Source organism: Spermophilus citellus, assembly GCF_964194105.1.
Source record: "Spermophilus citellus genome assembly, chromosome: 3".
In the NCBI taxonomy this organism is placed as follows: Eukaryota; Metazoa; Chordata; class Mammalia; order Rodentia; family Sciuridae; genus Spermophilus; species Spermophilus citellus.
This window is the reverse complement of record NC_138184.1, coordinates 90,159,661-90,180,473: the sequence shown is the minus strand read 5'-3', so window position 1 is coordinate 90,180,473 and position 20,813 is coordinate 90,159,661. Positions and strand designations below refer to the sequence as shown.

At 37.5% G+C, this 20,813-nt stretch overlaps 1 protein-coding gene across 5 annotated transcripts in view; it reads left to right on the top strand.

Annotated features, from left to right (window-relative positions):
• Positions 1–20,813, top strand: part of SBNO1 (strawberry notch homolog 1) — a 57,421-nt gene that overhangs the window by 19,964 nt on the left and 16,644 nt on the right. For 4 of the 5 annotated variants that reach the window (XM_081288460.1, XM_081288463.1, XM_081288462.1 and 1 more), the window contains 16 exons: positions 2,688–2,784; positions 6,697–6,857; positions 8,061–8,194; positions 8,357–8,447; positions 9,617–9,778; positions 11,161–11,296; positions 11,512–11,617; positions 11,750–11,903; positions 12,242–12,424; positions 13,496–13,593; positions 15,149–15,300; positions 16,518–16,715; positions 17,101–17,268; positions 18,278–18,453; positions 18,865–18,996; positions 20,199–20,334. In XM_081288460.1, the coding sequence (XP_081144586.1) occupies positions 2,688–2,784; positions 6,697–6,857; positions 8,061–8,194; positions 8,357–8,447; positions 9,617–9,778; positions 11,161–11,296; positions 11,512–11,617; positions 11,750–11,903; positions 12,242–12,424; positions 13,496–13,593; positions 15,149–15,300; positions 16,518–16,715; positions 17,101–17,268; positions 18,278–18,453; positions 18,865–18,996; positions 20,199–20,334 (2,284 nt within the window). The remainder of the gene's footprint in view (positions 1–2,687; positions 2,785–6,696; positions 6,858–8,060; positions 8,195–8,356; positions 8,448–9,616; positions 9,779–11,160; positions 11,297–11,511; positions 11,618–11,749; positions 11,904–12,241; positions 12,425–13,495; positions 13,594–15,148; positions 15,301–16,517; positions 16,716–17,100; positions 17,269–18,277; positions 18,454–18,864; positions 18,997–20,198; positions 20,335–20,813) is intronic. The other variant, XM_081288461.1, reaches the window with a different exon arrangement.

The following is a 20,813-nucleotide window of genomic DNA, read 5'->3' as shown; positions in this document are numbered from 1 at the left end:
GTAGGGGGAGAGGCACGTTGAAGACTGGTTAGTAATCTAAAAGTGAGGTAATGAGGGACTAACCTAGGAGAATTATAGGAGGGAATTTGAAAAGAGCAAGGGGAAAGAGGAAAAAAAAAGAAAATGAGAGGTGGCTGTGTACAGAACACTAAAGAATTGTTAGGACTTGGGCATGGAATATGGAGTTGGAGACTGCACAGCACCTGTATCTTGGATTTTGAATAGGGACCAGGAGACCACATACTAGCAGCATCCAGTTTATTTAGTATAACAGTAGCAAAGCATTATTCTTTTAGAGACATTTGATATATTTATTACTCATGTTCCCATTATAATCCATGACCAGTTTGCCCATAGTATCCTAAAAGTTATGGGTTAGTCTACTTGTGAATAAACACCTAATACATTGCAAATTGGTAATCTGTGAACCAAAACTAGGTGACAGTTTTTTTCCCCCTTTGGCATTTACAATATTTTGAATAATTTTGAATTTTTTGCTGCCACATAAATCCTGATTTTTGAAAAACAGTGTATCTGACAGCCCTAGGCCCGCATTCTTTGCCTAGTAAAATTTGCCTAGTGTTGAGTAGTGAATGTCTGCATTGTGTGTTGGCAGGCATTGCCCAGGAGTCATGGTTTCCCTCAACCCATTATCTCCTTGATCCAAAACTTGTTGTTAGTGGCCATTTCACAACCACTTGGCTTAGAAATGGTGTTGAACTGTGAGCAGCAGTTGTGCGTGCTTATAGTATCAGCTACTGAGGAGGCTGGGGTAGAAGAATTCATAAGTACAAGGCCAAACTTAGTGACAACCTATTTAAAACTTGTTTTTTTTTTTTTTTTAAGGGGACTGATGCCAGGTGTGGTGTTGCACACCTGTAATCCCAGCAGCTTGGCTGAGGCAGGAGGATAGCAGGTTCAAAGCCAGTCTCAACAAAGCAGGTTGCTAAGCAACTCAGTGGGGTCCTGTCTCTAAATAAAATACAAAATAGGGCTGGGGATGTGGTCGAGTGCCCCTGAGCTCAATCCCCAGTACCAAAAAAACCAAAAAACAAAAAATATTAAAAAAAAAAAAAAACAGAATTGGGAATCAGTTTTGTTTTTCTGGCCAGTCCCATTGGTTTCCAGTTTCTGAAATTAGGTTTCATTTTGGTGTAATTCTAAGAACTTTTGGAGTACTTTGGATTCAATCTCAGGATCCCGTCAGTATTGATTAGCGGGTCCCCCACGCGCTCTCACAGGTACACACACCCCTTTTCCTTTTCACACTGAGCATCTTTGTGGCATATTCTCCAGGTTCAGGCAAATAACGAGAGAAATAAACCTGCCTTACCTTTCAGGGATCTCTCTACTCTAGAATTTCTGACTAGGCTTTCTGCCTCTTTCTCCTTGCTATGTTTTATTTTTTAGTTATAGCTGGACACAATACTTTTATTTCATTTATTTACTGTTAGTGGTGCTGAGGATCGAACCCAGGGTCTCACAAGTGCAAGGCGAATGCTCTACCGCAGAGCCACAACCCCAGCCCTTTTTAAAAATATTTCTAAATTTTTTTTAGTTATAAATGGACACAATATCTTTATTTGTTTACTTTTTATGTGGTGCTGAGGATCAACCCAGAGCCTCACATGTCCGAGGCGAGTACTCTACCACTGAGCCACAACCTAGCCCTTTCTGATTTCTTTTTTCTTTTTTTTTTTTTTTAGAGAGAGAAATTTTTTAATATTTATTTTTTAGTTTTTGGCGGACGCAACATCTTTATGTGGTGCTGAGGATTGAACCCGGGCCGCACACATGCCAGGCGAGTGCGTTACCGCTTGAGCCACATCCCAGCCCTCTGGTTTCTTGATACACTTGAGTTTCACAACATTTTTTCTGCTGTTCCTGGAATAAGGAGCTGTTTAATGGTTTTACTGGTAGTGAAGAAAGACATGTTAGGATCTTCCCATTCCCTTTTCATTCCCTTCTCTGTAACATTTGGTCCATTCCCTGGGTTTACCAGGGACAGTCTTGGTTTATTCTTTGTTTCTTAGTATAATTGTTTATAGCACTCCATTTTACCCTCAAGTGTGTTAGGTTTGAAGAGTGAAGTCTGTGGCCACCTTATGTGTGCTTGTTGTGATTGTGGCGATACAGAAGTCTTGAGTAAATTCTCTGTACTCCTGAAGAGTCTTTAAACTCCAGAATCTCTTGGGTTTTGATGTTAGCATCTGAGGGAAAGAAGACACGAGGGAGTGGAATGAGAAGGTGGTCCCGATGTGAGACTTAGTCCTGCTGTGATTGCATGGACTCTGTGTTGGGCTATTTCACTTTTAGTCTTCACATTCCTTGTTCTTTCTAGCACTGGAATTGGAATGAGGAGAGGACTGAGATTAGAGTGAGATGTGGGTAACAGAGAGGTAGTATTGAAGGGAAAAATAGTTCCAGATAATGGTGACTGAAGGGATTGGAGCCCTGTGGTTACTGATTTGTCTGTAAGGAGTAGAGTGGGTTGCTGTTGGCTGTGCTTATCATTAGAGAAGCAGGGAAGTTGCAAAGTATGACTTAAGTTTTAGGAAATGTGCAAGAGGTGACATTACAAACTTTCCAGGTATAAAGATTGTGGATATTCCCGCAGAATAGTTTTTCTGTGTTGGCTGGGCCTCTGGCTTCTGGACTTGGTATTGATGATACTTTCTTTGTTACAGAAGGTTCCTGTTGTAAAAGAGGAAGATGAACCAGAGGAAGAAGATGAAGAAGAAATGGGTCATGCAGAAACCTATGCTGAATATATGCCAATAAAGTGTAAGTCTTTGAGATTTGTCAAAATTATAAGACTTCTGGGTTCCTCTGGAATTTAAATAACTCTTCTCTACACTATCTTTTTGTGGTATTGGGAATTGAGCCCAGGGTCGCTTAACCTCTCAGACACAGCCCTTTTTTAGTTTTTCTTTTGAGACACAGTCTCACTGAGATACTTAGGGCCTTGCTAAGTTACTGAGGCTGGCTTGGAAATTGTGATCCTTTTGCCTCACCCTCCCGAATCACTGTAATTATAGGCATCTGCCACACATCTGGTTCCATATTGTTTTATTGTGAAACAAGGTCTTAATAAAGTGCCTAGACTGGCCTTGAATTTGTAATTCTCTTGCTTTAACCTCCCAAGTAGCTGGTATTACAGGCATGCATTAGTACACCTGGCTCCCGTACACACTTTTATCCATTAGAACTTGTTAGTGTTGAATACCATAGGATTTGACTAATATAAGTTTTATAATGTGTTTTAGTTACGTTAGCTGGGTGCAATGATGCCTGCCTATAATCTCAATTAGGAGGGAGGCTGAGAAAGGATTGCAAGTTTGAGGCAAGCCTGAGAAATTGAAATTTTATCTTATTTCAATATAAAAAACAAAAAGGAGTGAGCAAATAACTGAGTGGTAGAGGGTCCCTGGATTCAGTCTCCAGTACCATAAGAATAAATAAAGCTATATGAAAGTTTTACTGAGGATTTTTTTTCCTCTACACAATTTGAAAACTTTGTTATAGATTGAAGATTTTTTTTAATAATATTTTTAGTTGTCGATGGACTCAATACCTTTATTTTGTTTCCTTATTATTTTATATAGTTCTGGGAATCGAACGAAGCGCCTCATGCATACATGCTAGGCAAGTACTGTACCACTGAGCCATAACCCTAGCCCCCAGGTTGAAGTTTTTTAAAAACTAAGATGAATAATTCTTAGGTTATAGTTGGGCATGGTGGTGCATGCCTGTAATCCCGGCAGCTTGGGAAACTGAGGTAGGAGATCTTGAGTTCAAAGCCAACTTCACCAAATTTAGTGAGGCCTGATTCAAAACAAAACATAAAGTATGGACTGGGGATGTGGCTCAGTGTTTAAATACCCTTGGTTCAGTCCCTAGTACCAAAAAAAGAAATTCTTGGGTTATATTTTGTTTAAAGTTTATTTTGCTCAAATAAGTAGAGCTTATAAAATCGAAACAAATTGTAGAGATGTAAATATATGTAATAATGTATATTTTGCACAGGTTATTCAAAAGCATAAAGACATTGGACTTTTAAATAACTTGTGCTATTTAAAAATGACTGATTTTTGGGCTGTGGTTGTGGCTCAGTGGTAGAGCACTAGCCTAACATATGTGAGGCCCTGCGTTCCATCCTCAGCACCACATAAAAATAAATAAACAAAGGTAGTATTGTGTCCAACTACAACCAAAAAATAAATGTTTAAAAAAAAATCACTGATTTTTCTTAACACAGTTTTTGCCTATAATATCCATGATTAATTTTTTCAGTGACCACTCTATAAAGTTGAAATTTAATTATTTTTAAGTGTTTATATAGAAATTTTTACTTTTTCATTTTGTGTGGGTAATATCATGGGTGAAAATCTATGTTTAGGAAATATCTTTTATAAATTTTAAAATTTGTAAAAAGTTGCTAATATTTATTTTTTAAAAAATATATTTTTATTGGGCTGGGGTTGTGGTTCTGGAATAGAGTGCTTGCCTGGCACACGTGAGGCACTAGATTCGATCCTCAGCACCACATATAAATAAATAAACAAAATAGGGGTATTGTGTTCAACTACAACTAAAAAATAAATACTAAAAAAAAATGGAGTTGGGATTGTAGCTCAGTGGTGGAGCGCTTGCCTAGCATGTGTGATGCACTGGGTTCGATTCTCAGTACCACATACAAATAAATAAAAATAAAGGTCTGTCAACAACTAAAAAAAATCTAAAAAAATTTTGGAGGGACTGGGTTTTTTTTTAATATTTATTTTTTAGTTTTGGGTGGATACAATGTCTTTATTTTATTTTTATGTGGTGCTGAGAATCTAACCCAGTGCCTCACGCATGCCAGGTGAATGCGCTACCACTTGAGCCACATCCCCAGCCCAAGGGCTGGGGTTTAACAAAGGTATTTTAAAAAATGTTGGAAAAAAGTGTTTTATTGGTTTTTTTCGTATTAGATAGACAAAACACCTTAATTTTATTTTTATATGGTGCTGCAGATCAAACCCAGTGTCCCACGCTCACTAGGCAAGCATTCTACCAACTGAGCTACAATCCCAGCCCCTACAATAGTAATATTTAAATTGAACTAAAATTCTGTTGACCAACTTCATGTTGTCCCTGATACACTAAATATTTAAAATGAGTTTTCTGGGCCAGGGTTGTGGCTCTGTGGTAGAGTGCTTGCCTACCATGCATGAGCCATTGGGTTTGAGCCAGGAGTGGCGATGTACACATATATGCCACCAACTTGGAAGCCTGGGGCCAGGAGGATTGCAAATTTGACACCAATCTGGGCAAATTATTGAGACTGTGTTTCAAAATAAAAAAAGGGGTTAGAATGCGGCATAATGGTTGAATGACCCTCAGTTTAACCCCCACTACAGGAAAGAAGAAAAAAAAAGAATATCAAACGGGGTGGGTATGGTGTCAGGAATTGTTTTTTTCTTCTAAACTTAAAGTTTTCACACAAGGGTCAAGAATTTGTCTGTTTTTTTTTTTTTTTTTTTTTTTTTTGAGAGGGTCAAGAATTTGTCTTTTTTTTTTTTTTTTTTGAGAGGGACAAGGGTACCGATGATTGAACCCCATGGCACTTGACCACTGAGCCACATCCCTAGCCCTATTTTGTATTTTACGTAGAGACAGGATCTCACTGAGTTGCTTAGCACCTCACCATTGCTGAGGCAGGCTTTGAACTCGAGATCCTCCTGTGTCAGCCTTCTGAACTGCTGGGATTACAGGTATTCACCACTGAGCCCAGCTGCCTGTGACCTTTTAAACCAGAGGTTAGCAGATGAAATCCAAACCATTGCCTGCTTTAGTAAATGAAGTTTTGTTGAAACATGGGCATACTCGTTGGTGTATTTACTGTCCATGGCTGCTTTTCCACTGTAGTAGTTACAGGGGAAGCTGTATGACTGAAAATATTTACTATTTAATCAGAAAATATTTGCCACCATTTAAAATTATTAGTGTTGTACATTGTGAGGAGTTAATTGTTCTTTAATATTATAGGTAGGGTTTTCCTTTCAAAGTAAAATCAGATTACAGATTTATTTCTCTGAATGAAATGAGTGAGGTATAACCTAGGATTAATGAGTTATTTCTGGAAAACCTAATGGTGTGAACTGAATTCGTGTCTTTGATTTTTTTTTTAACTTTATTTATTTATTTATTTATTTATTTTTTTAAGAGGGAGAGAGTGGGAGAGAGAGAATTTAATATTTATTTTTTAGTATTTGGCGGACACAACATCTTAGTTTGTATGTGGTGCTGAGGATCAAACCTGGGCCGCACGCATGCTAGGCGAGCGCGCTACCGCTTGAGCCACATCCCCAGCCCCACTTTATTTATTTTTTGAAATAGTGTCCTGCTATGTTGCCCAGGTTGGCCTCTAAACTCATCCACTGGAGTGATCCTCCTGTCTTGACGTCCTGGGACTATACACATGCCCACAATGCCCAATTAATTCCTGAGTTTTAAAACTAGACCTTATCATTGTGTCTTTGTTCAAACCATATGCAGTTGTTACTCATTTTAGCCAAATTTATTTACTTTATTATCAGTAACTTTTTCTCTACAACCTTGGAGTATTTATTTTCTTGTTTTAAGAAAAATGTTAGAATAAAACTGGAAATGTTATTAGAATGTTATAAATGAAGTATTTTAAAATTTTTCTAGTAAAAATTGGCCTACGTCACCCAGATGCTGTAGTGGAAACTAGCTCTTTATCCAGTGTTACTCCTCCCGATGTTTGGTACAAAACATCTATTTCTGAAGAGACCATTGATAATGGCTGGTTATCAGCTTTACAGCTTGAAGCAGTTACATATGCAGCCCAGGTAAGCAAGAATTCATAATTACATACATACATATATATATATTTTACCTGAGTCCGTGTACTATGGTTATTTTAGTTGAAAGGTAGCTTTCTTGCATGAAAATCTTTTTTATTTTTTTGTATTGAGGATTGAACTCAGGGGTATTTCACCACTGAGCCATATCCCCAGTGTTTTTGTTTGTTTGTGTTTTTTGTTTGTGTTGTTTATTTATTTATTTTTTTTGAGACAGGGTCATATCAAGTTTGCCGAGACTGGCCTTATACTTGTGATCTTCCTGCCTCTGCCTCCTGAGTCGCTGGGAGTAAAAGGACTGGGGATGTAGCTTTGTGGTAGAGCATCCATGGGTTCCAGTACCTCAAAAACAAACAAAAAAAGCCAAGCACAATGGCCCATGCTGGTAATCACTGTGTGAGGCAAGAGGATTACAAGTTTTTAAGACCTGTGCTGGCAATTGAGAACTTGTCTTAAATTAAAAATATAATTTAGTAGTAAAGCATTTCTGGGCTCAATCCCCAGTACCAAAAATAAAAATACATATGTGTGGATATTTGTTACCACCCAAAGCTGGAAAGATAGACTGCTCCTACTGTTGTGGATGATGGAGTAAATATATGTGACCACATTTCAAGGCATATTCAATAGGCCTTGAAAGCTATGTGACCTAGAGTTAAACACCAGTGTTGAAAGGATTTTAGACATTTTTTATTTCTCTGAAATTAATGACTTACATAGCTGACACACACCCAAATCACATGTGACATAGAAGTTTGCATTTGAGTATGTAAATATTGAAAAGGGGTATGGAGGATTTCTCACCATTTTATAGTCTGAGTTTTTGATGACTGGGAAAATAAGAGAAGAAAATGTGATAAATCTGTAAAGAGTATTTACCTTGAAGTACTAACACCCTTTGTAATTCATGTAAAAATAGGTGAAGTCAGTATGTTCTTTAAACCATATATGAAAGATAAAAATATATATAGGATTGGGGCTCAGGTTATAGCTCAGTGGTAGAATACTTGCCTATCATGTGTGTGACACTGGGCTACATCCTCAGCACCACTGAAAACAAATAAGTAAAATCATTTTAAAAATATACACGTATATTTCTCAGCACCACATAAAATAAATAAATAAAATAAAATTTTAAAAAAACCATACATGTATATAGGATTAAACTCCAGCCGTTTTTTTTTTTTTCAGCAACATGAAACATTCCTACCTAATGGAGATCGAGCTGGCTTCCTAATAGGTGATGGTGCAGGTGTGGGAAAAGGCAGGACGATAGCAGGAATCATCTATGAAAATTACTTGTTGAGTAGAAAAAGAGCATTATGGTAAGAGTTTGGTTTGTCTTCAGTAGCTCTCATTTCTGAATAATTAACTTCAATTAGAGATGGGTTTTAGTGTGTAGGTCTTTTGAAGTGTCGAAACCTGGCTTTATTCCTGAATTCTAGAATGATGTGATTTGAATTTAATTTTTTTTTTCTTTAAAACAGGTTTAGTGTTTCAAATGACTTAAAGTATGATGCTGAAAGAGATTTGAGGGATATTGGAGCAAAAAACATTTTGGTTCATTCATTAAATAAGGTATGAAAGTTTCCTGTTCAGTTGGAAATTTAGTAAAGTATTGACTCCTCTTTGAGATGGGAGTAATAGTTTCTACTCTTTCCACAGTTGCTGAGGATTAAATGAGCTGTTCCATAGAAAGCGTAGTGAGTGCCAGCTGCTCTTTGAGGGTTTGACTCTTTGTCATATAGTAGCAAGCAAAATAGGCAAGTTCTCTGCTGTATTAGCATTTAGCCTCTAGGTCTTCAGTGTTAGTTTCTAGAGTAATTTTTTATGGCTATAAGGGTAGTGTAGAAAGGTAGTTGTGCCTGTCATTTTAGGTCACCAAATCCCCTGTAGTGTATGTAGGAAATTGGCTTGGAGACTGTTTTCAGTATTTGTCCAGCTAATGGACTTGCGTGTCTGCAAGAAAATGTATGTTGGTGTCTAAAGCAAATTTTAATTTGATTAGAACCTTATTGTTCATTTAGGAAAGCTTTATTAACATTCTGTGCATCTTTTACTTGTAAAGGTACATGTGACAGACATAGTTCCTTCAAATGACTCCCCATTGTTCTTAAAAATAAGTACATGTTGGGGCTGGGGTTGTGGCACGGTGGTAGAGTGCAATTTAAAAAAAAAAAAAGTACATGTAAGTCTACTTTTCAGTCCTAAATTGGTTCATTTTTTGCTGTTGCCTCTCCAATAAGCAAGTCACTGATGAACAAGGGATCTGAATAATGAATTGATGGGCAGTTAAAAACACTGTTTTGACTACAAACAATTTAAAAACATGTAGCTGGCATCTACAAATGGTTTTTATTTTTGAGCAGTATAGATGAGTAAGAGCATATTAACTATTACTTATAAATCCATACTCTTAGAACTTAAATAACTGTGTCTGCCATATAATCAGTCTACAATAAATATTTGTGGAGTAAGTATTATAACTTTTTCTTAGGGGAGTTTTGGTTTTCATTTTTTGGTGATAGATTTTCTTGAGACTTTGAAAAGTAAATCCTGTACCAAAAAGTATGTGTGTACATACAAGAAATTTTGCATATTGTCTTAAGTGGTAGTTTGATTTTTCTGTACTTGTCTTTAGCCTACCAGGTGAAGAGGTTGGGATGGGATAAATGTTTCCAAGAGAAAGTTATGCTGATCACATTCTTCTCTCTCTCTCTCTCTCTCTCTCTCTCTCTTTTTTTTAGTTTAAATATGGAAAAATTTCTTCCAAACATAATGGGAGTGTGAAAAAGGGTGTTATTTTTGCTACCTATTCTTCCCTTATTGGTGAAAGCCAGTCTGGTGGTAAATATAAAACTAGGTTAAAACAACTTCTGCATTGGTGTGGTGATGACTTCGATGGAGTGGTATCCTTTATGACAGTTGTATTTATTTTATATTTCTTAATTGCACAAAGATTTGTAAGGAAGTACCTTCACAAAGGAAGAATGCTCAGTTTAATAATTTTTGAAAATGAGCACTTTAATGATTAGAGTCTAAGGCACCTGGAAAATCTGTCAGATAGTGCATCAATATTTAAACTCCTGGTTTTGGGAAGTGTTTATATATATATAGGGGAATTCTGAATTATTCTGTTAACCTTTTTTTTTTTTTTTTTTTAAGAGAGTGTGAGAGAGAGAGGGAGAGAGAATTTTTTAATATTTATTTTTTAGTTTTCAGCGGACCCAACATCCTTGTTTGTATGTGGTGCTGAGGATCGAACCTGGGCCGCACGCATGCCAGGCGAGCAAGCTACCGCTTGAGCCACATCCCCAGCCCCGTTAACTTATTTGGGGGTTTATATTGCATATTTAAACATTTAGTACCTGAGAATATTTTTTTCAAAATGTATTTGTTCATAGCACATTTTATATCATCCTGCATGAGGGACATAAAGTGTCCTGGTTAAATTAAAGTGCTGGTTAAATTAGTTGCCAATTATTCTTCTAAGTACATAGTTTTTACCAAAATATCTCTCTTGCAGCAGGTATTTTTTTTTATTATTCTAATTAAGAACTTAAATATCTGTACAGGCACTGCGCCACTTGTCTGGAATTCCAGCTTGGGAGGCTGAGGCAGGAGGACTACAAGACTTGCACAGCTGGGTGATTTAGCCATACCCTGTCTCAGGATTTTAAAAAATAGCTGGACAGCTTGGTGTATTCCTGTAGTCCCAGTGATTCTGGAGGCTTATACAAGAACAATGCAATTTTGGACCTGCCTTAGCCCTGTCTTAAAATTTAAAAAGACTGGGGATGTAGCTCAGTAGTAAAGTGCTCATAGGTTTAATTCTTAGTACTGTTCACATACACAGTGGTTAAGATATATACCAAATTCAGTGGATTCCTCAGAGCCTGGGGGGGAGGGGGATGAAATAGAGGAGAAGCACATAGAGGTCTTCCTATGCGCCTGTAATCTTTTTTTTTTTTTTTTTTTTTAATGATGTGCTGGCTCACCACATTTTTTTTAATTTTTTTTTTTTTTTTTGAAGAGGGGAAGAGAAAGAATTTTTTTTTAATATTTATTTTTTTAGTTTCAGCGGACACAACATCTTTGTATGTGGTGCTGAGGATCAAACCCAGGCTGCACGCATGCCAGGCGAGCGCACTACCGCTTGAGCCATATCCTCAGCCTGCGCCTGTAATCTTGAAAAGAAAACCAGAAGACATTAAGGAAAAGTTAATTTTTTGCTGAAAATTCATAGGCATTTAATATTAATGTGATATTTTCCTTAATTTGTTCCTAATAGATAGTGTTTGATGAATGTCATAAAGCAAAAAACCTTTGTCCTGTTGGTTCTTCAAAGCCAACCAAGACAGGCTTAGCAGTTCTAGAGCTTCAGAACAAATTGCCAAAAGCCAGAGTTGTTTATGCTAGTGCCACTGGTAAGTAGTTTTCTAATGTAAAGAGATAGGTTGGGCTGGGGTTGTAGTTCAGTGGTAGAACACTTGCCTAGTATATGCAAGGCACAGAGTTCGATTCATATAAATGAACAAAATAAAAAAGGCCCAAATAAAATAACACCAACTTTGTTTAAAAAAAAAAAAACAGAGAGGTATATGCCATTTTTGCAGTTCTAATATATTTGGGGGTTTTCCAGGTGCTTCTGAACCGCGCAACATGGCCTACATGAACCGTCTTGGAATATGGGGTGAGGGAACTCCATTTAGAGAATTCAGTGATTTTATTCAAGCAGTGGAACGCAGGTAATACGGCTTATGGCACATACTTTTCCCACTAGGAATCTTTAATAGATGTGTTACTGCTAAAACCCCATCACTGTATGTTAAGTCCTAATTTATTTACTGATAGTTACTGTGTGTTTTAATTTTATTCAGAGGGGTTGGTGCCATGGAAATTGTTGCCATGGATATGAAGCTTAGAGGAATGTACATTGCCCGACAGCTGAGCTTTACTGGAGTAACCTTCAAAATTGAGGAAGTTCTTCTTTCTCAGAGCTATGTTAAAATGTACAACAAAGCAGTCAAGCTGGTGAGAAATGTTTCTTAATTTCTGATGCTTTTAATGTAATTGATAAGATTTCTATTAGGTTTGTCCATTATAATGTTTCAGCCCACAAGAAACCATTTCGCTGGGAAACAACAAATAAATATTATGACAGGCTATTTACCCAAGTCATCATTTCCCAAATTTTCCAGGTTTTCCATTTATTTCGGTTACATAAATTTTGAAATTATAATGTAGCTATATCCTGTAAGAAAACTGCATTATGTATTAAGAAATTTTGATTCCAAGTTACGATTGAATAACTGCATTATATAGCTGTTTTCATAGATGAAATATGTAAAATGTTGATTCTGTGTCTTCAGTGGGTCATTGCCAGAGAGCGGTTTCAGCAAGCTGCAGATCTGATTGATGCTGAACAACGAATGAAGAAGTCCATGTGGGGTCAGTTCTGGTCCGCTCACCAGAGGTTTTTCAAATACTTGTGCATAGCATCCAAAGTTAAAAGGGTTGTGCAACTAGCTCGGGAGGAAATCAAGAATGGAAAAGTAAGTTGGGGAAGACTTATTGGTTTTCCTTAAGTTGTTAGTTTTGTGGGTGTTTTTTTCTACTTGTGAGTTGTATCTTCTAAAGAATAGTTGCAAATATATTAATGTATTAAAACTTATAAACATATATTTTTTAAAACCATAAAACCAGTATCTGTTTAGAAAATTTTTTAGATAATTCAGTATATGATATAATAAATAATTCTATGTCTGCCATCCCTACCTGTCACTGCTAATGATCTGGGGATATGTATCTCCTTAAACTGTTTTTTTTTTTTTTCCTTTCTTTCTTTACTTTCATGGGGGATTGAAACTAGGACACTTAATTACTGAGCTGCATCGTGGTCCCCCTTTTTTTAATATCTTCATTTTATTTATTTTTTTTATGTAGTTCTGAGGATTGAACCCAGGATCTCGCACATGCTAGGCAAGCGGTCTACTGCTGAGCCACAGCCCAGCCCTACATCGCTAGCCTTTTTTTTTTTAAATTTTTTGTAGTTGTAGATGGACAGAATGCCTTTATTTTGTTTATATGAGGTGCTGAGAATTGAACCCAGTGCCTTATACATGCAAGGCAAGTGCTCTACCACTGAGCCACAATCCTAACCCTTGATGAATATAGTGTCTACTTAAAACACAAGAGCTGTAAACTCCCTAAAGGCAGGAATAGTAATCATGCTTCCTATTTATAATCTATTTCCTGAGTTTTTGAGATATAGTATATCTCAAATATATGTAATGAATCAAACATTCTTTACATTAATGGTGTCATTCTATGAACATTTTGAATTCAAGGGCACATAACCCCAGAGCCACATCCCCAACCCTGTTTTATATTTTATTTAGAGACAGGGTCTCACTGAGTTGCTTAGCTCCCTGCTGTTGCTGAGGCTGGCTTTGAACTTGCAATCCTCCTGCCTGTACCTCCTGAGCTGCTGGAATTACAGGCCCATTCTTTGACTCTTTTTCAACAAGTTTTCACTATTTGAAAATATGTCTTCATAAGAAACCATAAGTATATTTTTATTTATATTAAATACACTTATAATAAATACATTTTCTTTTCTCCAGTGTGTCGTAATTGGTCTGCAGTCCACAGGAGAAGCTAGGACTTTAGAAGCCTTGGAAGAGGGCGGAGGAGAATTGAATGATTTTGTTTCAACTGCCAAGTAACATTTTTGGTTTTCTTCTTGGGTTTTTACTTAGATTAGTTCAAATGTTGGCATTTCCTTGAGGCAGAATGTTTTGTTCACTTATATTTTCAAAAGTTTACCCTTCTGGGTTTTTGCAATTCTGTCCTTGTTTATATTGCAATGTCTTTTGGGAATTAATAATATAAAAATCTCATGATCCTGAAATGTTAAGCATTTTGCCAGTATTACACATAATATGTGAACTAACAGAAGAACTTAGTTTTTGTGTTGTACATCTTAGAAATATGTGACAATGTGATTGGGTTTCAGTTAAGCTTTATGTATTTTTTATTTCGCAGAAGAATAGTAACTGTAGTCAGCCCCATTATAAGATATGCTAGAAAATATGGAAAATATTCTGGACATGTTGGTGCGTGCCTGTAATCCCAGCAACCTGGGAGCCTGAGGCAGGAGGATTGCAAATACAAAGCAGCCTGGGCAACATAGTGTGAGAACCTATTTCAAAAGGGGTGGGGGTGAGGCTCAGGAGTATAGTGCCCCTTGATTAAATCCACAGAACCCCCCGTATATCCCAATACCTAAAAAAAAAATAGACCTGAGATCTTCCAAAATCTTAAAAATATTCTGATAATAAAATTAGTATATAATCTTTATACTCTTTCTTGCCTTTGGGAATACAGGTAAATACAACTGAGAACAGCTTAGCAAAATTTGTATTTTTCTGTATTTAACTACCTAGAACTGCCACCTGTCACGTGGCTATTGAGCAGTTGAAATGACCATTCCAGATTTAGTGCCATTAATGTAAAATACACACCAGATTTCAAAGGCTTCCTAAGGAAAAAAAATATAAAACATCTTATTAAACATTGAAGTGCTATATTTTGTTAAAATATTATCAAGTGTATATTTTCATGTAGTAGTATGAATTAAATTCTGGCTATCTATCATTGAGCTACATCCCAGCCATTTTATTATTCACTTATTTTTTTAGAAACAGGGTTTTGCTAAGTTGCTGAGATTGACCTTGAACTTGTGATACCTCTGCATTAGCCTCCCAAGTCACTAATATTAGAGGGTATCTGCCACTACACCTTGGGCTCCCCTCCACCCAAATAATGAAATTGATTGTGTTTATTTTGTGGCACCAGGAAGTAAATCCAGGGCCTCGCAGATACTGGGTCACTTTGTTGGCCAGTCTGGGGTTCTCCCGAGTAGCTGGTTTGGGGATTTGTTGTTTGTTGTTGTTTTCTCCTTTTCCCAGACAGGGTCTTGCTATTTTGCCCAGTCTGGTCTTGGCTCAAATGATCCTCCTGCCATGCCTCCAGGTAGTAGGACTACAGTTGTGTTCTACTATACCCAGGTCTTTTATTTTATAGTGTAGGTATGAGGACATATGAAAATTGCTTATGTGATTTTGTGTGCAGTATAATAATTATACAGATTTGACCTAGAAAATTAGAATTTGTTTGAACTGGGTTGTGTTTTGTAAGATTGAGCAAAGTGTATTTTTTCATAGAAATATATTTAGTGGGACTTTATATGTAATAAATTATTTTCTTTCCTACAGAGGAGTCCTACAGTCACTCATTGAAAAACACTTCCCTGCTCCAGATAGAAAGAAACTTTATAGTCTGCTGGGAATTGATCTGACGGCTCCAAGTAATAACAGCTCACCCAGAGATAGTCCTTGTAAAGAAAGTAAAGTAAAGAAGCGGAAAGGTGAGTGCTTTTCCTTAAATAGTTAATGTTGAAAGAACTTAAATTTGAATATTTTGAAACAACTTTGTTTTATGAATGAACTACTGTCCTCACACTGGCAAGAGGTGGTCAGTTTTCACTGGTGTGCTTCTGTAGTATTGAGTGCAAAACTATACCCTGTTTTAATTTAGATCTTGAACAGTTGACAGGTGCTAGATGCTGTGGTCAAGCATTTGGCCATATATTATGTTATTTAACCCACCAGAGGTCGTAGGAAATTAGATTTTGCTTTTTTAGTTTTATAGACAGGAAAACAAAAACACAAAAAGATAAATAGGTTCAGGAATCTTCCAGCTTCACATGGCTAATGAACAATGCCATGTGGACCAAAATCTGGGACTTTCAATTTTTAGAACTGCCTTTTAATAAATAGAGTTGGGTGAGGAATTCAAAGAGCCTTTAGGCTGGGCATGGTGGTGCACACCTGGAATCCCAGTGACTTGGGAGGCTGAGACAAGAGGATTGCAATTTGAAGGTCAGCCTCAGCAAGTTACCAAACCTTTTCACAAAATGAAAAATGAAGGATTTGGGCAGGGTTTCGTTGCAAATGCCTGTAATCCCAGGTACGCAGGAGGCTGAAGCAGGGATAGTAAGTTCAAGGCCAGTGTCAGCAACTTAGAGAAACTCTAAGCAGCTGGTGAAATGGCTGTCTCAAAAGCAAAAAAGGGTTGGGCATGTGCTTCATTGGTAAAGTACCCCTGGGTTGAGTCCCCAGAACTAAAATAATAAGTAAAATAGTTCAGAACAACAGCTTGTTTACCTTTAAAAATGAGAATTTATAAATTGATTACTTTATATGTATTCCATGACCATGAACCTGTATTTATTATTTGGACTCTTCCCACAACCTGTTACACAATGAAATTGTGTTTGGCCCAGAGATTCCGTCTTAAGTCTTTTGTCCTGAATTTGTTTTGAAATATGTGCACTTTGTAAGCAGGTCTGGAGTATGTTCTTGGATATCTGATTTTTTTCTCAAGAGTGATTGAATATAACCTGAGTTATTAGGGGAGTCCAAAAGGTTAGCATTTGATTGCGAGTTTTCTTTGTAATTATATGTTTGCCTAAATGTTTTCCTTCTGTGCTTCTCATTTGAATTAACTCATGACCTAAGTGTGATGTCCTGGTCTTTAAAAACGTATTTTGGCTAACTATCTTTTTTTGGGTCTTGAGAGTAGGTGAAGAAATAGCTCGAGAAGCCAAAAAAGCACGAAAAGTTGGTGGCCTTACTGGTAGCAGTTCTGATGACAGTGGAAGTGAGTCTGATGCCTCTGACAATGAAGAAAGTGACTATGAGAGCTCTAAAAACATGAGTTCTGGAGATGATGATGATTTCAATCCATTTAGAGATGAGTCTAGTGAGGATGATGAAGATGGTAAGTTTTTCTGTGTATTGGGTGTGAATGAAGGATATTATGCTCCAGGGTATTCGACAATGGAATATTAGCATCTTTTTTTCTGGGTAGTGCAAATGGTCACATAGTCCTAACCTTTGCTTGGTGGAAAGCTCCTAGCTTATCTGTCTTTGGAGGTTTGAACCTCATTTATGGCAGATGATAATCTGTTTTGAGCAGTTGTTTTAATTGAACCTCAAAATGTGGGATGGTGCCTGTGTTATATGGCAAGGTTGTACTGGACGTTGTAGTTGATGACGACTCAGAAGTATCAGTTCACAATATAAAAATATTCAAAGGTTAGGGGTTGTCTTCTTTAAGTATTGTGTGTTCAACAGATGATTTGACATCTTTCCTTGACTTTCAGATCCCTGGTTAATCAGAAAAGATCACAAAAAAAACAAAGATAAAAAAAAGAAGAAGAGTATAGATCCAGATTCTATTCAAAGTGCCTTATTAGCATCAGGTCTTGGATCAAAACGACCTAGTTTTTCATCTACACCAGTTATCTCACCTGCTCCTAACAGTACACCAGGTATCTTTGTAGAAATGTGCTGATGTGCTTTATCTGTAATATATGCTGTTTATTTATTGTGACAGTAGGGATTGAAGTCAGGGCACTCTACCACTGAGTTGATATCCCCAGCCCTGTAATATTTTAATGTTTTTTGTTGTTGTTGTCAGTGGACTTTTATTTTACTTATATGTGGCGTAAGAATCGAATCCAGGGGCTGGGGATGTGGCTCAAGCAGTAGCTCGTGCTCGCCTGGCATGTGTGCGGCCCGGGTTCAGTCCTCAGCACCACATACAAACAAAGATGTTGTGTTTGCCGAAAACTAAAAAATAAATATTAAAAAAAAAGAAGAATCGAATCCAGTGCCTCATACATGCAAACTATAACCCCAATGCTTTCTTTATTTTTTGTTTTGAGATGGTCTCACAAAGTTACCAAGGATGTCCTTGATCTTTCCACCCTGTTGACTCATCCTCCCCATTGTTGGGATTATAGGAGTACACCACTATGCCTGACTAAAATATGCTTTTTTATGGTACTATGGACTGAACTCTTTAGGTGCTCTACCACTGAGCTTTGTTACCCTCCCCCCCTCTTCTTAGTTGTAGTTGGACATAATACCTTTATTCATTTTTTTATGTGGTGCTAAGGGTTGAACCCAGCACCTCGAATATGCCAGGCAAGCACTTTACCACTGAGGCACAACCCCAACCTCTATTTTCTATTTTGAGACAGGGTCTGGCAAAGTTGCCCAGGCTGGCCTCAAACTTGAAATCCTCCTGAGCCACTGGGATTATAGTCATGGGTCAACACACCCATCTTTAAATACCGTTTTCTTCTCTGTGTGTGTGTAGTCTTTATATATTTTTTTTCAGTTGTTGGACTTTCAGTTTATTGATTGATTGAGGTGCTAAGGATCAAACCATGCCTCTGAGCCACAACGCCAGCCCCCAAAATTTACTTTTAAATGAAACAAGTTTTTAAACTTTGTATTGATTTTTTTTTTTTAAAAATATTCTTTTAAATCTAGCTAATAGTAACACCAACAGTAACAGTAGCCTCATAACAAGTCAGGACGCTGTGGAAAGGGCCCAACAGATGAAGAAAGACCTACTGGATAAATTGGAAAAGCTTGCCGAAGACCTGCCACCTAATACTCTGGATGAACTTATTGATGAGCTTGGTGGTCCAGAGAACGTTGCTGAGGTAAATGTGTGGGACTTTATTAGAGCTATGTCTTTTTGGTAACAATGTAGCCACTTTTAAGTTATAACTGAGTGGTATTTAAGCCCTATGGAGTGACTTGTGGCATGGGTATCACCACATCATAATCTGTCTGGTTTCCTCTGGTAACTCTTAGAACACTCATTCTACTCTAGTTGTCCTGAAGCTGATGAAGTCTTGTCTCTAGTATACAAGTGTGTCTGGAGCCCTGAGTCTCAGTGCTTGCTACACTTGTCTTAGAGTCCTTGTGATGTTGGCCATGTGTCAGTTTTTCTCAGGGACTATGTTGCAGTATTTTCTATTTCTGCTATCTAAATTTCTTTAATGAAGGAGCTGCTGAGTTGCATGCCCCAGAGTCAAGTACCATTGTTGTAATGTCTTCATTTTTCTCAGATGACTGGCCGCAAGGGGAGGGTTGTGAGCAATGACGATGGAAGCATATCTTATGAGTCAAGATCTGAACTTGATGTGCCTGTGGAAATACTAAATATCACAGAAAAACAAAGATTTATGGATGGAGATAAGGTATGTTTTTCTTAGATGCTTTTATTTATAAAAAAGGGAAAGGAAGAATTCCCATATGTTAAGCTTTAGGGCTTTTTTTCCCCTATTAAAGTTACCTTTTGTGCGCAAATCCATGTGGTTCTGTGGATTGACCCCGTGGCCTTGTGCATGCTGGGCAAGTATTCTATCACTTTGCTACAACCTTCATCCTCACAGTTGTTTTTTAAAAATGTTATAAAACTATGCCTAGTGTGGTGGTTCACATTTATCACCTGTAATGCCAGCTGCTTGGTAGGCTGTGGCAAGAAATTGCAGATCAGCCTGGGCACATTAGTGAAACCTTATGTAAAAATAAAAGAGGAGCTGAGGATGTGTAACTCAGTGCCAGAGTGTTTGCCTTGCATATTTAAGGCCCTGGATTGAATCCACAAGAGTGCATTAAAAAAGAAAAACCCCAAAACTGTCAAGAACCATATCTGGTTCATTGTATTCAATTTATTATTAAATGATAATAAAAACATGTAAAATAGTCCCAGTTATTTACCAAAAAAGAATAATAGGCATGTAACTTCTGTCCTAAAGTTGTCTCCCCCCCCCAACACAACACATTTATTTATTTATTTATAAATTTATTTATTTATAATGTGGTGCTGAGGATCGAACCCAGGTCCCACCTGTGCTAGGGGAGCGCTCTATCGCTGAGCCACAATCCCAGCCCCCTAAACTTGTCTTCTAAAAATAAAAGGCAGTCATGGTACTGCACACCTGTAATCCCAGGTGGCTAAGACTGGAGTATCTATCACAAGTTCCAGGACTCTGCAGCTAAGACCCTGCCTCAAAGTAAAAAGAGCTGGCCATGTATAGGTCCATGGAAGACCGCCACTGGGTTCAGTCTCCAGTGTTGCCAAAGAGAAGACTTGCTGTCCTCCTGCCCCAGCCTCTGAAGTTATTGGGATTATAGGACTGTACCACTATGCCCAGCTTGTCCCCCACATTTAAACATGTTTTAGGATATTGTACTTACCATCTACATCCCACTGGTTACATGCCCACTTGTAGCCATAAGGGAGACTTGGATAGGTGATCATGATTCTAGCTAGGCATTCATGTATCCAGCTAAAACTGGGAGTCCTATTATTGAGAAAGGCAGAAAATAGCATTTAATTAGGGCCTGCCCTGTTTGTGTACGAAAGTGATTTTTCTTTTTCTTATATTTAATATAGAATATTGCTATCATCTCAGAAGCTGCTAGCTCAGGTATTTCATTACAAGCAGATCGGAGAGCCAAAAATCAAAGGCGAAGAGTTCATATGACTTTGGAGTTACCATGGAGTGCTGATAGAGCAATTCAACAATTTGGTGAGTTCTTACACTGAATTTTACCAGGTGGGTCCTGGGAATCATAGGGCAAGTGTGTACATACATACAATTTTAGAACTTGAAATCTTGGATTTTGCATTTAACGTATATTGTATATACATTATGACATATAGGTCTTCATGAATTGTTTTCTGTTTTTTAAAACTATCCACTGGGCATGGTGGTGCATGCCTGTAATCCCAGTGGGTCCAGAGGCTAAGACAGGACGATCATGAGTTCAAAGCCAGCCTTAGCAACTTAGTGAGGCCTAGGCAATTCAGTGAGAACCTCTCTCTAAATAAATAATGTATTAAAAAGCACTGGGGATGTCGCTCAGTGGTAAAATGCCCCTTCAATCCGTGGCATATAAAGCCAGCCCCCCCCCCCCCCCAATAGATAGATAGATAGATATCTGGGAGACTTCATGGGCTTTCTGGCATTTTATCCAAGAATGGGGCTTCTTTAGTATCTTCATTTTG